General features: G+C 46.5%; 1 protein-coding gene across 1 annotated transcript in view; it reads right to left on the reverse strand.

The window, feature by feature from the left end:
* The window catches only part of LOC148501050 (myosin-binding protein C, fast-type-like), a 159,364-nt gene that overhangs the window by 97,896 nt on the left and 43,857 nt on the right, over positions 1 to 17,611 (reverse strand). Inside the window, exon 4 of the mRNA XM_088450965.1 lies at positions 353 to 430. Coding sequence (XP_088307091.1) covers positions 353 to 430 — 78 coding nt within the window. The remainder of the gene's footprint in view (positions 1 to 352; positions 431 to 17,611) is intronic.

The following is a 17,611-nucleotide window of genomic DNA, read 5'->3' on the forward strand; positions in this document are numbered from 1 at the left end:
AACTTAAAATCGAAACTTTCTCCCTTCTCGCGACTCCTCTTTACTACAGCTTCCTCCTACGTTAATCGCATGGCAGCCCCTGTCAGCGATTCTACATCAACATCGCTACCCGCCTTCAAGATTTCAAGGCAACACAAACAGCGCCCCACGGCGACGAACAGCTATGCTCCATACATGGTGCGAACGTCCATTGCGCATGTTAAATAAAGGAACCTGTATCGCTCTGGGTTGCTTTCGCCATGGCCAATGAGTAGAATCAGCTGCCTTGGTGATAACAATATGTTAAAATAATGGCAACAAGTAACACAATTATGAAAGTAATTTCCCTTTAGTTACCTCCTGCTAATCTTACCTTTCGGCTCTTCTTTTGGGGCCTCTTTGGCTGCCGGCTTTGCCGCTGGTTTTGCAGGTCCAGGTCCCTTTTTAATGGCTGTGGAAAATATGAAATACTTGTAAACAATTTGCTATTTCTTACAATAGCTTTTAAACGTGTCGTTAGCCCCTAGTCACATGACCCATTTTAGATGAATATAAAAAATGTAAGGATGAAGTCAGCAAGGCAAAAAAAAACCTTAATTGTCAGTGAATTATTATATTTACAAATTACGGTACACCTTCTAGGTTGTGATGATGTTTCATTGTGTCCTAGAAAACTTTTTTATTTTGTGTATTTGAAGGATTGATCAACTTCCCATTGTTTTCCCCTCAATTGTTTATTGGTGGTTAATGGAGAACTATACATTGTGCTCTGTGTGTTGTTTACATAATTTAAATTCTTACTTCATATCTACAGTAGTTGATTGACAGATCCCCACATAACATCAAATCTATTGATGTAATGTATGGGTCATTTTATTGTATTTTTTTATATATGTTTTTATTGAAAGGAGCAAAATAAATTAAAATGAAACAGAAAAAAGTTTTGCACAACAGAAGCAGAGAGGTCTGTCAATTAGAAACAGTCTATGGTAACACATATATTAATAAACCAGGGATGGGGAACCTTTTTTCTGCCGAGGGCCATTTTGATATATATAACATTATTTGTGGGCCCGGTGCAGACGGCGCACCCTCTGTGTGATCTCACACGGGGGCAGGGCCACAATCACCGATGATTACAGCAATGCTTGGAGCATTCTAGGCACCCTGCTAGCCAGAAAAAAGCTCAGAAGGCCAGACCATATGATTCCGGGCCTGAGGTTCCCCATCCCTGAGTTAAACTAACAATAGCAATAGTAAAAAATAAAAACACACATCAACTGAAAGCAGTAGTACAGAGCCCTGGTTGGAGGCAGAATGAGGGGGGTTGACAAAATCAGAACATATAGGGCAGCAAAGTCAGAAATTTTCAGATGGCGTTGCCCAATAGAAGCCTATGGGCTTCTATTCCTGGCTTCCACCCTGGGAGGGATCCAATCAGCGTATGCCCTTCTGCGCATGAGCAGAAGAACACCAGTGGGACTTCTGGGTCATAGACCCAGAAGTTTCTCACTCGAGAAGGACAGCTCTTACCACTGGTCGCTGTCCTTTGTGTTTTTCATCATGCATGCCGGCATAATTAACGCCGGCATGCATGCAAAGAGTGGCGTCATGAATCCTTCCCCTGGTAACAATACATACTCGAATCAGAATGGGGGGTCCCTATGGCCAAAGTCATAAACGCATTAACATGTTGTAATTGTACCGATGTTCTAAAAGTAGATTTAATCTGAGGTAATATTATTGTATATTAATGCATATAATATATAGTGTTGCTTCTCTACTTTTCATGAATTCCTACTCACTTCCTATTTCGCTGACAATGCATTGTGGGTCTATGGGTCAATTCAACGCGATGATGAATAGTCGCGGGAGAGAGCTCCCGCAGCTTTTCAATACACCACGCTGTTTGGACGCTAAGGATTTTTTCTCGCACCCCCCTGGGGATGCGAGAAGAAATCCAACCAAAGTGCCGGGCGCGCAGCTGTTTTTCTGCATAGCGCGGTGCTAACAGCCGCACGCCCGGCACTTTGGTCAGAGAATGTCGGTTAACGCGCCTTTACACCCTTGTTAAGGCGCGATAACTGGCATTCTGCGACCACACAGCGCACTGAATTGAATAGCTGCAGGACTATTCAATTTGCGTTGAATTGAATCGCCCCCTATGTTAAAGCTGTCAGTCATGCTGCCTGTTCAAGGATAAGACAGCATACAATGCTTACACAGCTGGAATTAATAATAGTAATAATAATTGTAGCAGTAAATTGCACGACTTTGAATTGCAATAATCCAATACCATCAGATTGCATAACAAATTAGCTATACACCATCTACCCTGCTCTTTTAGGGCTTAGCCAATGACCTCACATATGCAACAATTGGATATTTACCCATAGTGATATTTAATCATGCTGTACACAATTCAAATAGATTGTTTAGAAACAATAATTAGTTTGACCAACCAAAATCTTCATGCTTTGGGCAGCTGCAATGCACCATAAACCTCACCAGATTTGGGCAGCTGCAGTGCACCATAAACCTCACCAGATTTGGGCAGCTGCAGTGCACCATAAACCTCACCAGATTTGGGCAGCTGCAGTGCACCATAAACCTCACCAGATTTGGGCAGCTGCAGTGCACCATAAACCTCACCAGATTTGGGCAGCTGCAGTGCACCATAAACCTCACCAGATTTGGGCAGCTGCAGTGCACCATAAACCTCACCAGATCTTGAAGCACGCCATTACTGATCATGGAATCTGTGCACCCACACAAACAATTAACACATTGACAACATTTTATCGGCTGACACTACGTAAGTCACCCTCTTTGTTTCCAGCATTCACAGCATAGTTATAGTACAAAGACCTTCTCATCATGCTTACATCAATCCATCCAATTTCTCCATCCTACATTTCATCCTTTATGTGTTCATATAGCCAGAGACATCTCCTTTGTTTCTCTCAAAATTGACTTTCAGTACCAATCTCACCACACTTTTGTGCTTTAAAGCTCTCTCTCTCTCTGTTGCTACTTACCACTGCGACTCCATTCCGCTGTCCCTGCTTTCTCCATTACTCCTCCTTACCACTGCAACTCCATTCCGCTGTCTCTGCTTTCTCCATTACTCCTCCTTACCACTACAACTCCATTCCTCTGTCCCTGCTTTCTCCATTACTCCTCCTTACCACTGCAACTCCATTCCGCTGTCCCTACTTTCTCCATTACTCCTCCTTACCACTGCAACTCCATTCCTCTGTCCCTGCTTTCTCCATTACTCCTCCTTACCACTGCAACTCCATTCTGCTGTCCCTGCTTTCTCCATTACTCCTCCTTACCACTACAACTCCATTCCTCTGTCCCTACTTTCTCCATTACTCCTCCTTACCACTGCAACTCCATTCCGCTGTCCCTGCTTTCTCCATTACTCCTCCTTACCACTGTTACTCTATTCCTCTTGATCTTCTCTCTTTCTCTCTGTCTGCTCCTTACCACACTATCTCCATTCCTCTTGACCTTGTCTCTTTGACTGCTCTTTACTACCCACAGTATCTCTATTACTGTTGGCCTGCTCTCTCTCTCTGACTGCTCCTTACCATGCTATCTCGTTTCCTCTTGGCCTGTTCTCTCTCTGATTGCTTCTTACCACAGTAGGCAGGATGCAGCAAAGGTAGAAATGTGGTCAAACCCCCAAAGTATGGGTTTGACCTCAGTTCTCATATGCATCAAGCCCCAGAATGCGATGCACTTCGGGGCTTGGTTGCAGTGGGTAACGTCATCTCCTGAGTTACCCTATAGAAGCCTATGGGCTTCTATCGGTGAGTGCTGTGAGAGGGATCCAAATGGATCCCTCCCAGCACCCCCCATGACGCATGCGTCCCTCTGCGCATGCGCAGAAGAACGCCAGAGGGATTCTTGGTCATAGACCCAGGAGACCCTCCATCGCAAAGGACTGCTCTTACCGAGAAAGTGGTCCTTTGCACACTCATTCATGCATACCTGCATTAGCAACGCCGGCATTCATGCAAAGAGCAGTGGGTTGCATCGCATCCCGAGTGCGATGCGTCATACATCCCACCCAGTAAGTACTTTCCTCTTGGCCTGCTCTCTCCTTAACTGCTGCTTACCACAGTATCACTGTCAGACTCGGCAGTGCTAAGTTTCACTACTCCGAAAGGAGCAGTGAAGAGGATTGCAGAGACAGCTGTTTTTCGGATCACCTGTCTCCGCAACGGAGCAATGTTGAATTGCTCCTGTGAACTTGCATCCAACACTGCTACTCGCAACGAGTTGGTTACTAAATTATCGGGGACCACCCGGCCCAAGATAATTAACATAATGAATGGACCCCATAGCATCAATAAATTTACATACTGAAGTCTGTTTTACATCTGAACAAAGTCCAGTACACATGCAAAAAAAGTTTTATAAATCTGATGTGAGTAAATGCTCTTGTACAGACAATAAATATGTACACACAGATGTACTTTCCATTTTCTAACCCCCTAAGCCCACCTTAGCTGCCTTGTCGACGTGTATATTTTGGAAAATAAAACAAAATGATAAAGCATACACGTTACTGGTTCATGCAGACAGAAGTATTTCAAAAAGAAGTAGATTATCTTGTTCTTTATGCATCATTTTGTATAAGCGTGCTGTACTTTGTGCTGCATATTTCACTGCTTGCCTCTGTGTACAGCACACGTCATTGCTAAAGGTTAATACATTCTTTACCCGCTGTAATTTACCCATGATTTATGTGTGTTATGTTCCAGGCAGAGCTAGTCTGGGTGAATATTAATATTGTTAGGATCATGACTTCATGTAGGGTTTTGGATTACCACAACACTGGTCCTCACCTTGGTCCTACTTAAATCTTTAACCCCCAGGCCCATCCCACACAGTTAAACTCCAAGCACTATACCACTCCACATGCCTAAGCTACAACTCTGACCATAACTAACTGTTCTCATGCCCCCATCCCAAATTACTATAGGCCGAAGTTGGGAGATGTTGTATGTGCACAGAAGCACACCAGGTGACAGGTTGCTATCATACGTAACACTGCAGCGTAAAAGCAGAATTGCCACGACATTTAAGGTCCTCCAATGCAATGATTCACTCCAAAACATCAGTGCTTATTTTACAGACATTCATCATACAGCATTTTAAATGCGATGCATCCCGCCATTCATCGCAAGCATAACAGCGTTTACTAACGCCGTATGCTTGAAGGAAATCACAATGGACAGCTCTTCCGGTAAGAAGGATTTCCGGGTTTAGGAGCAGGGATGGACAGACCTTATTTCAGCTGGGATGTTGCATATATTTTTGTGCGCCACCCGCCTCCATCTCTCCTCCCTTTCCCCTCCCTTACTAAGGTCGAGCCGGAGGTAATGCGGGTGGGCAAGGTTTTATTCTCGGCGCCATCCAGGGTGCCCGGAGCCTTACACATCTGCGTACCATGCGTAATGGTCGGGTCGGCGCTGCCCGGGAGTCCTTCTGCACATGCATCGACTGACACAAGCGCTTCATGGGGTGTTGGGAGGGAATAGAAGTCCATAGGCTTCTATTGGGTAAGATGGCATTGCCCACTTTATCTAAGCCCAGGAATGTATCGCATTCCGGCGCTTGGTGTAAATATGGGTAGTTGCCAAACCATCCGAAAACAGCATTTTTGGAGGTTTGACCACAAAATATGGTTTGCTGCATCCTGCCTCTACTAACAAGCAACATGACTATATATATATATGGGGGATGTACTACACTAAACTAAAATAGCCCTAGATGCTCAAAGCTAACTAGAGCTTACAGACTACATAGATCATGGGGAAACAAACACGTTAGCAACAATTCCTAATGACAGTGAGCCACCTTCACATATATATTACATCTGCCTCCTATGAAATAACATTTCTGTTATGCTTATTATTTTGTGTGTGTGTGTGTGTGTGTGTGTGTGTTACAGTATTTTTGTAATCTATAAACTCTTCTAATTTTCCTGGTTTGAGAAGCCTCCCTCCACCATACATGCCACATCCACTGGATCTTCTCAGGAGACTCACAATTGTAGACAACCCTTTCTGGATCCCGCCCACTACTTATGACGTAGCCATGGTTTTCGGGCCTAACTCTGTGAATTGCATCATGATGGACCAGCCGCCGCAACATAGTGCCCCAATAACGAGAATCTCAGCACAACACACTCACCTGTCTTCCCTGGGCCACCCCCTCCCTGATCCCCTGGATAGTATGCCATGCACAGGAGTACTTTGTAATGTCACAGTGGGAAATACTTTGATCAAATTGAAAATGTTGTTGATGTTGTGCAATTTGACATTTATCCTGAACCTGGGTGGTTTAACTTTAGCAAGGAATGTTGTCTTGTAATAATTCCTGTTTGTGTTTTTGTTACATTGGTGGGCACTGGGCACTTACTGTACTTATATCTCTGGGTCTCCGAAGCATTCAGGTTGCCCTTATCACTTTACCAGTAGGTGTTTTGAGATCATAACATTGTGGTAATTCTGTTTTCATTTCCACTGTTGCTGGTAGCCATTTTTCTAATCTATATATTACTTTTTGTCCTTTGTGGTTAAGTGCTGACAATTTCTAGATTGTGTGGTTAAGGTGCCTTTTCTGTGTCTAATGCGGCCTTGGGACTTATGCTGAGGTGGGAGTAAAGCAGAAAAGAGCAAGTAACTTTGAACCTTGTTAAAACCATTTTGCACTGCAGATGGGGCAGATGTAAATAGTGCAGAGAGATTTAAATGTGGGAGGGGCGTATCCTAGCTTACATCTAAACTGCAGTGTAAAAAATAAAGCTGGCCAGCATTTGTGGGCTACCTGAAAAAACTTCCAGTATTTACCGTGCATGCTAAACATATAAATGCATTTGCACCCCTTGTATTGCAACAATGGTTTATACAAAGTTACTTGGTTTTTTTTTTTCGCTCTCAACTTATAATATGACCTCTATGGGCATGGAGGCTTACTGCAATTTAGTAAGCAACTAAAATCAAATGTTGAGATGGTTTTTTCTTTAACCTATATCCTCCAATAGGGACGCTTTTTAGTTACCGCTTCTTTTAAATAAATAGACCCCTCACTCTGGTAGAAAGGTCTCTGGTATTGCTGTGATGAAAGACTACAATATATAGCCAATACGTTATTGATGAAGTGACAAAATTCACGGGTATCACTATGACTGGTGCCCCACACAGCCTGTAGTTTGCCGGGTAGGGATACAGCTGTATTATAGACCTTTATTCTCCCAAATACACCTGCAGTTGGTGAAAGGCTGAGCACAAGCAATGTGTTCCCAAAGAGTGCGGAGACATAAGATGGCAAAGCTGAGTGTTACGCTGAGAAACCCCACAAAACCAAGGAGGAGAAGTTAGAAAAGGGTGTACGGCAGCGGTGGGGAACCTTTTTTTCTGGCAAGGGCCATTTTGATATCTATAACATTATTCGCGGGTCCAGTGCAGGCCACACCCCCTCACTGTGATGTCACACAGGGCGGGGCCACAATTGCCAGTGATTACAGAAATGCCCTGAGCATCCTGAGGATCTCCCGGGGAGCTGTAAGGGCAGCGGTGTGACTGTCTGAAGTGTCCTAGGGACGCTCCAGGTGGCACTGCTGCATAGATTCTGGCTGCAGGGCCATTCTAGGCACACTGCTAGCCAGATGAGGCTAGCAGAAAAAAGCTCAGAGGCCCAGACCAAATGATTCCGGGGGAACCATCCCTGGTGTACAGGAACGTGTTTATGCTACAAGGTCTGTATTGTCAAATGCTGAAGAGGTATGGAGGCGCTATTTTTTGTAGGAGACAGACCCGCTGCACGGAGCCGGGCAAAGGGGGGGTATTCAATTAGCCGCGAGGTCTCCCCTGCGACTAATTACAGTCAAAAATCCCAGCGCCACTCGGGGAAAAGCTGTTCAATTAAATTGCCTTTTTCCCTTGCTGAAAAATCGGGATTCAGGCACAGAAACCCACTGATTCCGAGTAAACTGCAGAATCAATGGGTTTTTTTCCTGCGCGCGACCCTGCTTTTGTGGTTTTTCTGTGGACTTTACCTCACACCTCCATGAGCTATGTGGTTCAGTCTGACTGCAGGGACTTTCCACAGGGTAATCCTGCTAATTGAATAGGTCCAGCTTGGTAATTAACCAATGGAATTGAATACCCCCCAGAGTAGTCATATTACCCACTGCTCAGCAGTTCAGGAGAGGAGAAGCAAGTTGAAAGAGAACAAAGGTGGCGATTATGACTTGTACAGATTGATTGATGATCAGTTTGGAAGCAGTAAATATTCTTCCAGTCTAAAAAAGTTTCAGAGAGACCAATAAACACCTTTTCTAAGGATAGTAGTTGCAGAGTCCACTAAGGCCCTCATTCAGAGCCGTACACTCTGAATGAGGGCCGCCCTCCATAAAAATGGAGCGTCCTCCTGGACGCTCGTATAGCTGTGGGTCACCACCCACAGCCTATACGAGCGTGCAGTTTGATGGCCGCGATGGTCGTGACCATCGCGACCATCGAAACTGCGAGCCAGAGCCTGCGGTTGAGGTTTTCAACCGCAAGCCCCGGAGTGATTTTGGCTCTATCAGAGCCAAAATCACTCCCACTGACATCACTAGTGATGTCAGTGGGCCGGCTTCTGACGGGAGGCGTTCCCGTGGGAATGCCCCCGTCAGGGAGGCACGCCCCCGGCACGCCCACCAAAGGGGGCGTGCTGTCAATCAACATCGACAGCACGCCCCGTTTGATCAGACACAACGAGCGAAGGAAAGTCCTTCGCTCGTCGCGTCTGGCGCATGCGCACGACGGAGCTCCCGCCGTTGTGCGCATGCTCAGTGCAGAACATCGACCCACTTGCGAGCGGACAACCGCTCGCGAGTGGGTCTGAATCAGGCCCTAAGTCTCCAGTAATAAGCTGCTACCATCTCCAGTAAGCGATCAAAGTGTTGCAGTGAAAGGTGTATCCACCTTCAGGGGTGGAAAGCTAAGCCTCTGTTGAGTTCTGCTCTGGGTAAGATAAAACCATTCTTGTATATACTAGCAGCCATTTTGTGCTTTGGGCCTGATTCAGACCCACTCGCATCCCAATGCGCGTGTGCGTGAACCATACTTGCCGACATCTCGGCAGGGGAATCCGGGAGGGGGCTGGCAGGTCCATCCAGCAGGGAGGATGGGGGCGGGTCAAAGAGGCGGAGCGGGGGCATGCCGACGTGATCGCGTCAGGGTGGCCCCGCCCCCGCTTTATAATGCCAATATTACTGGCATTATAAGGCAGGAGGCGGGGCTACGATGACGCGATTCGCACTGAATCGCATCATCACACCCCCGCACTGCCCACTTTTGCGGCTGGCGCGGGGGTTAGCGGGGAGCCGGCATCTATTCCGGGGGACTTGCCTAGTCTTGCGGGGTGTCGGGAGTGGCACCCGATTTTCGGGAGGCTCCCGACAGTCCCGGGAGAGTAGGCAAGTATGGCGTGAACCACTGCGAGTGGTCTGTAAGGGCTCGCTCACCCAGCATAGACAGCCCATCTGAATCAGTGACAGTAGAGGCCGTTTATGGGTGGTAACAGGGGCAGGGCACTACTAATGGGGGAGTGGAGGGGCGAACGCAGGCGTGCCTGAGCAGGGCCGCAACTAGGGGGGGGCTGGAGGTGCACGTGCACCGGGTGAGCCGCTGTACCTGGTGCCAGTGACCTCCAGCCCGGCGCTGCAGAGAGGCTCCAAGCCGGACGTCCGCTGGTAATATTTATTACCAGCGGGCGCCCGGCTCCTTCTCTGCAGCGACGCGGTGTAGCCGGAGCCGGAGGCTGGAGTTCTCTCCCGAACTCCAGCTTCCGGCTCTCCCCACGGGCACTATGGGGGAGACATCATGACATCTCCCCCATAGTTCCAAGGGGCAGCCGGCGGACCGGACGCGATGCTGGATGCAGGAGCGGGGTTCAAGGTAAGTATTTTTTTTTTTAATAAGCTGCACTACAGGGGCATTATTATGGGGGCAGGGGCGTTACCACAGGGGCATTACTGTGGGGGCATAGGCAATAAGGGGCATTACTAATGGGGCATGAGCACTACAGGGGCATTACTATTGGGGCATGGGCACTACAGGGGCATTACCACAGGGGCATTACTGTGGGGGCATGAGCACTACAGGGGCATTACTGTAAGGGCACTACAGGGATATTACTATGGGGGCATGGGCAATACAGGGGCATTACTATGAGAGCATGGGCACTACAGGGGCATTACTATGAAAGCATGGGCACTACAGGGGCATTAATATGGGAGCATGGGCACTACAGGGGCATTACTGTATGGTGAGCACTACAGGGGCATTACTATGGGGGTATTAACATATGGGCATTACTATGGGGGCATTACAATATGGGCACTACTGCAGGGGGAATTACATGGGGGGCGCCAAATTACTGTCTTGCCCCTGGTGACAAAAATCCTAGTTTCGGCCCTGGCCTGAGTGTTGCAATGCTGTTTCAGAGGCGTGCATAATTAAAAGGCAGCGTCATAGTTCACGTCACTTGGTGGAATTTCACACTGAAGTGCTCGCAGTGCTTGCGGCAGAGTATAGACAACCTCAAGCGCTGAGATCACATTCGATGGTGCTCGATGTACCAATGTTTTTAGGCACTTCCAGGAGATGACGTACGCAAGTGGGCATCTTAAGAATGGATGGTGGGCGTGTACATACACGAAGTGATCGCACGCCAAGACATAGTGGGCGTGCTAATGTCTTGCCTAGCGAGTTGGTCTGAATCAGGCCCTTTGTTTTTAGAGTTGCACTTGTGCACACGAAGACCCAAATACTACTCGGGTATGGAAACTTTCAGGTCTTCCAGGATTCATATATATATGAATATATATAAATATATATATATATGTATATATATATATATATATATATATACATATAAAATTTCTCAAAAAAAATAAAAAAAATATTCGCACCCCTTGCATTGCAACATGTTTTCGCAGAGGTGAAAATGTACTTGCTTTTTTACTACTGTGCCACCATGTTGCCCATTGAGCACACTTAGTACATCTCTATATAAAGACACAAACCATATTTCACAAACTGACTCTATGGGCCAAATGTAATAGGGTGAGAGTTTAGAAAATGTGAGAGTTTATCAGTAACCTCTCGCACTTATTAAACTCAACCAGAGTTGTCTTAACAGCAGTGTGGGTCCTGGGCAAAGCAATGCACTGGGGCCCCTACCCACCCATTCACAGGAAAAAAAATTAAACTGTCAATAACATTAAACCCTCCTGGACGCCCATCAGACCTCCCACACATGCATAGAGACTATGTCTGACTGGTCTGAAGCCGGCGGATGAAGTGAAACTGGGACTGAGGTGAGTACTCGCGGTTGTAGGGGGCAGGTTGGTGGGCCCTACAAGTTTCAGGCCCTTGGGCAACTGCCCAAGAAGCCCAATGGAAGACATGGCCCTGAACTCAGCCAATATAATAGAGACGGAGAACAGGCAAACTCGCATGTTTTTAAACTAAAAAGACTCGCACGATGTAATCTCTCATCCAGATGTTTTCCCATTTTGAAGATAAAACTCAACCAATGTGTGAGGTTACTGCTGAACTCTCACATTTCTAAACTCTCACCGTATTACTTTTGGCCCTGTGAGTCTATTTTATTACCCATTGGACAAGAGAGCATAAGACTACCCAGTAATTCTTCTGACCACTGGCAGAGAAGGAGAGAAAAGTCTAAACAAAGCTGTCAAAAAAACAGCTCGCATTCCCTGGCTGACAGCAAACTGAGGAGGATCAGACTCCCATTGACATGAGATCCAATGAGCGGGCAGGTCAAACAAATGTCCAGGCGATTTCTCACTGTTTCCCCAATTTCAGTCTTCCCTGTTGCTTTCTTTAGATTAGAGATCATTATTAAACTCTGGACACAGTAAGGATCTTGTGCTAAAAATAAAAAAATACCCATGATCAACGTCATCAGTATGTATTTGCACTTGAAAACAGGCGTATTTACACTTCCGGCCAGACTACAATTCTGGCGATACACCCTATCTCAATCTTTGACTGCGTGAGAGACTCGTTACAGTACAGTTTGTCTAACTCATTCTCAACTGGAGGTGCAACTGTAATGTACATGACTCTGCATTGCCTGTACTTGAGTACACTCAGTTCCAGAGCATGCGCAGTGCAAAAGCGTGCACGCTACAATCCGCAAATGGGCATAAATTCAACTGTGCGCCAGCCCCAAATGCACCGATTAGCAAGTGGAGGATTAAAATATGTCTGCATAATAAAATATTTCATATCATAGTAAAACCGTTTGGATCCTGATAATTAACATGATGAATAGAGCCTTTAAAGTCTGTCTACTGAGTATTGCTGGGATAGCATATATGGTAGATGTTTGTCAAGTGCTATCTATAAGGATAAGTATTGATTATTATTGATAATGATTCATTTTCACTCCAAATCAGAATTTAAAAGCTATTCTGTTTCAGTTTCTAGGGACGGAGTTGAACGCTGAAGCAAATATCTAATGTCTGGCAAGACTGGCATAGAACAGTCCTGAGCAGGACACCTCCTAATATAGCTGCACTAATCCAACATATTGCTGAGACATCAGATTAAGCGACACATTAACTGCCCTCGCTACCAATAAGACACCCCCTCTATACCTCCCACCCCTTCATAGCATGTTTTAAATAAGCCCTGGTATGCTTGTAAAGCACATCGGTCCCAAACTCTTTACATACAGTAAGTGGATAGATTTCCTTGCACATCTTCTCACCGCTCCCTCGTTCTTCTCTTTGAGATATATAAGACTAGAGGCAGCTGTCGGTGTCCCTGTGTGTGTGTGCGCGTTGGTACAGAGTCACATAGCTGAGCTGAGACTGGACTTGTTCCACGTGCCGATCATGTCTTACCCATTGCAGATTAAAGAGTGCAAGGCTGTTATGTTTAGAAGGAAAGAAAGCCTTTCATCCACTTGTAGTGGATAATCCACTGTAACTCCATGTTTTCCCCAGTGTTTATACACAAGGTATAATGGTATTTTCCTGATACTGTAGTTATATTTCTGTATTATCCATATCATCCACATCTGCAAATTAATGAAAAATACATTTTGAATCACAACCAAGGTGGTAGATCTGTTTCACTGAGCCTGTAACCACATAACTGGCTAATATATTTTCCAAAAACCGCTCAGAAATTGTTGGGTTCTCTTCTATGATTGAATTAGGTCAAATACATCTATTTAAAATGTATTCAACACATAGGTGGGACTTCAATTAGCCACGAAAATTTGTTAACATAACGCCAGTTAAGTTATTGCACCCTTTGCGGGTCTTTACATCGGCTATGTGCGTCCCCGTTTTTCGTGTAATTCAGATTACAAAAGTCGCGATGTGGCATTTGCACAATAATTTTTTGTGTATTTTGCTGGGATGAGTATAGGTAAAAATGGGGAAATCTGCATGCACTCCAAAACAAGTAAAACTGATATAGGATAACAATATAAAAAAAGTGTATTAGTGGCCATGATAAAAGTATTTGGGGGATCTTAAACTGTTTCAAATAGCTGTAATATGCATGTTTCTAAAACAGTGAAATAAAGATTGAAAGCAAGTTGTTTTTTTTTGGCTTAATGTTATTTGTAAATTGGGGGTGCATTAAAATGCCTATAAGTATATATTTGTGTCATTAAAAGACACTTTTAAAAAATTAAAAATACGCCTCTTAAACCCACATGTAATCTTAAAAACTCCTGTCCCACTCATATAACACCCTGTAAGCTCCTAGGAGCAGGGCCCTCCGGAATTGGTATGATTCCCGGCAGCGGCAGCCCGACTTCAGCAGAGATCCCGGCAGCGGAAGGCCGACAGCGCTGGAAATCCTGATCGTGGATAGGTGAGTATCTACTAACCTAACCTAAACCCCTAACCCTAACCCTCCTTAGGGGTGCCTAACCCTAACCTCCCCCCCAAGTGCCTAACCCTAATCCCCCCTCTAAGTGCCTAACCCTAACCACCCCCTTCCCCGCTGCCTAAACCTAAGTCCCCCGGGGGGGTGCCTAACCCTAAGTCCTCCTCGGGAGCCCTAAACCTAACCCTCCCCCCCTGCGGCGCCCGGCATCAATACATTCGGGATGCCGGGCGCCAGTCTCCCGGCGTCGGGGAAATGCCGGGCGTCTACATATAGACGCCCGGCATTTCACCCTTGCCGGGATATGACAGTCAGGAAGCCGGCTGCCGGTATTTAGGCAGTCGGCTTCCCGATTGCATACCAGGTCCTCCTCCCCACTGTCTCACAGCCTTCTTCTCTAGTATTTCTATGACAGCCTTCACCTTCCCAGCTGTATTGTGTATGGAGAATTGTGTTGCTAATGGTTACTTGTGCTCTGTTTATAAGTTGGTTACTGTATTGTAATGTAATGTTCTGTGTACGCTTTACTGTATGTACGGCGCTGCGGACCTCTTGTGACGCCCTATAAATAAAATGTAATAAAAATAATAATAATATACCAATTATTGGCCAAATTAAGCTAATTAAGACCTTATTTTTGCCTAATTAGTCATTAAGGAGGGTGCCCATTGGTTCTGAACAAAGGCCCTGATTCAGACCCGGTCGCTCTGACAGAGCGCTCACTCTGAATCAGGGCCGGGCTTTTTTGTTTTTAGAGCGGCCTCCTGGTCGCTCGCATAGCTGTGGGTGACCACCCACAGCTACAGACCATCGCGACCATCGGGCTTGTTGGGTTCTCTTCTATGATTGAATTAGGTCAAATACATCTATTTAAAATGTATTCAACACATAGGTGGGACTTCAATTAGCCACGAAAATTTGTTAACATAACGCCAGTTAAGTTATTGCACCCTTTGCGGGTCTTTACATCGGCTATGTGCGTCCCCGTTTTTCGTGTAATTCAGATTACAAAAGTCGCGATGTGGCATTTGCACAATAATTTTTTGTGTATTTTGCTGGGATGAGTATAGGTAAAAATGGGGAAATCTGCATGCACTCCAAAACAAGTAAAACTGATATAGGATAACAATATAAAAAAAGTGTATTAGTGGCCATGATAAAAGTATTTGGGGGATCTTAAACTGTTTCAAATAGCTGTAATATGCATGTTTCTAAAACAGTGAAATAAAGATTGAAAGCAAGTTGTTTTTTTTTGGCTTAATGTTATTTGTAAATTGGGGGTGCATTAAAATGCCTATAAGTATATATTTGTGTCATTAAAAGACACTTTTAAAAAATTAAAAATATGCCTCTTAAACCCACATGTAATCTTAAAAACTCCTGTCCCACTCATATAACACCCTGTAAGCTCCTAGGAGCAGGGCCCTCCGGAATTGGTATGATTCCCGGCAGCGGCAGCCCGACTTCAGCAGAGATCCCGGCAGCGGAAGGCCGACAGCGCTGGAAATCCTGATCGTGGATAGGTGAGTATCTACTAACCTAACCTAACCCCCCTAACCCTAACCCTCCTTAGGGGTGCCTAACCCTAACCTCCCCCCCAAGTGCCTAACCCTAATCCCCCCTCTAAGTGCCTAACCCTAACCACCCCCTTCCCCGCTGCCTAAACCTAAGTCCCCCGGGGGGGTGCCTAACCCTAAGTCCTCCTCGGGAGCCCTAAACCTAACCCTCCCCCCCCTGCGGCGCCCGGCATCAATACATTCGGGATGCCGGGCGCCAGTCTCCCGGCGTCGGGGAAATGCCGGGCGTCTACATATAGACGCCCGGCATTTCACCCTTGCCGGGATATGACAGTCAGGAAGCCGGCTGCCGGTATTTAGGCAGTCGGCTTCCCGATTGCATACCAGGTCCTCCTCCCCACTGTCTCACAGCCTTCTTCTCTAGTATTTCTATGACAGCCTTCACCTTCCCAGCTGTATTGTGTATGGAGAATTGTGTTGCTAATGGTTACTTGTGCTCTGTTTATAAGTTGGTTACTGTATTGTAATGTAATGTTCTGTGTACGCTTTACTGTATGTACGGCGCTGCGGACCTCTTGTGACGCCCTATAAATAAAATGTAATAAAAATAATAATAATATACCAATTATTGGCCAAATTAAGCTAATTAAGACCTTATTTTTGCCTAATTAGTCATTAAGGAGGGTGCCCATTGGTTCTGAACAAAGGCCCTGATTCAAACCCGGTCGCTCTGACAGAGCGCTCACTCTGAATCAGGGCCGGGCTTTTTTGTTTTTAGAGCGGCCTCCTGGTCGCTCGCATAGCTGTGGGTGACCACCCACAGCTACAGACCATCGCGACCATCGGGCTTGCGACGAGACCCTTGTGGTAGGGTCTCGTGGCCGCAAGCCGCAGAGAGATTTCGGCTCTAACAGAGCCGGAATCTCTCCATTGACATCACTTGTGATGTCAGTGGGGCCGCCCCCAAATGACAGGCATTCTCATGGGAATGCCTCCATTTGGGCAGCCACCCCCCCGCCCCGCCCACCAAAGGGGGCGAGCTGTCACTCAACATCGACAGCTCACCCCCTTTGTTGCGAGACCCGGAGTGATGGATTGGCCGTCGCTAGCCGGGTCTCGCGCATGCGCACGATGGAGCCGGCTCCGTCATGCGCATGCGCTCTGGGCCACCATCGACCCGGTTGCGTGTGCTCAGCGCTCGTGACCAGGTCTGAATCAGGCCCAAAGTCCCAAAAATTTTTGTCAAAAATAGCGGTTTTGCACAACTTTTCACATACTAAGGGGGTGAAAACTTTTTGTGACAAATGGTATGGAGAATTCGCACCCGCGAAGTTGCGGCTAATAGGATTGCATGATAAGTACAAGTTCACACGATTAGCCATTTTTTACAGAAAAGCGGCTTATCACAGCTAATTGAATTCCCCCCATAACATGAATATTGATTATTTTTAAAAATAGCAACCGATAATATATCATAATAGCAATTATCAGGACATCACGACATTGCAACTTTACATTTTCCCGGCGGCTGTTCCTCTTTGCAGCTGATGGGTATGCTCTGGGGGCCTGAGGGCTGGATCATTTAAATTTCCCCGTCAGCTGCTCAGCTCTCTGCAGTTGTCGGGTGGTGGGTGCTGCCGAGCTGCCCGATCAGCAGTAAGGCAGACACTTGGGGAGGGGGCAGGGATGCAGGGGGGCCGGGAATTCCCTCTACTATTGGTGACTGCTGGAAGATTATTGTGTGCCACAGTGTCAGGTAACGCTCAGCCTGGCATGGTCGCAAATGATGCAACCACACCAGGTATGTGGTTAAGATATGAGGCTGTATCTTGGCACAAAATTTGCCTTGTTGATACATAACAAACCGTACCTAGGGGTCATTCAGACCCGTTCGCGAGCAAAGGACGCTCGCAAACGGGTCGATGTTGCCCCACTGCGCATGCGCACGACGGAGGAAGCTCCGTCGTGCGCATGCGCGAGACCCGGACTGCGACAGCCAAGCTGTCGCTCCAGGTCTCGCACCAAAGGGGGCGTGCTGTCGATGTTGATTGACAGCACGCCCCCTTTGGTGGGCGTGCCAGGGGCGTGTCGGCCAGACGGAGGCGTTCCCATGGGAACGCCTACCGTCTGAAGCCGGCCCCACTGACATCACTAGTGATGTCAGTGGGA

The sequence above is a fragment of the Taudactylus pleione genome, unplaced genomic scaffold (assembly GCF_031769625.1).
Source record: "Taudactylus pleione unplaced genomic scaffold, aTauple2 ptg000535l, whole genome shotgun sequence".
Lineage (NCBI taxonomy): Eukaryota > Metazoa > Chordata > Amphibia > Anura > Myobatrachidae > Taudactylus > Taudactylus pleione.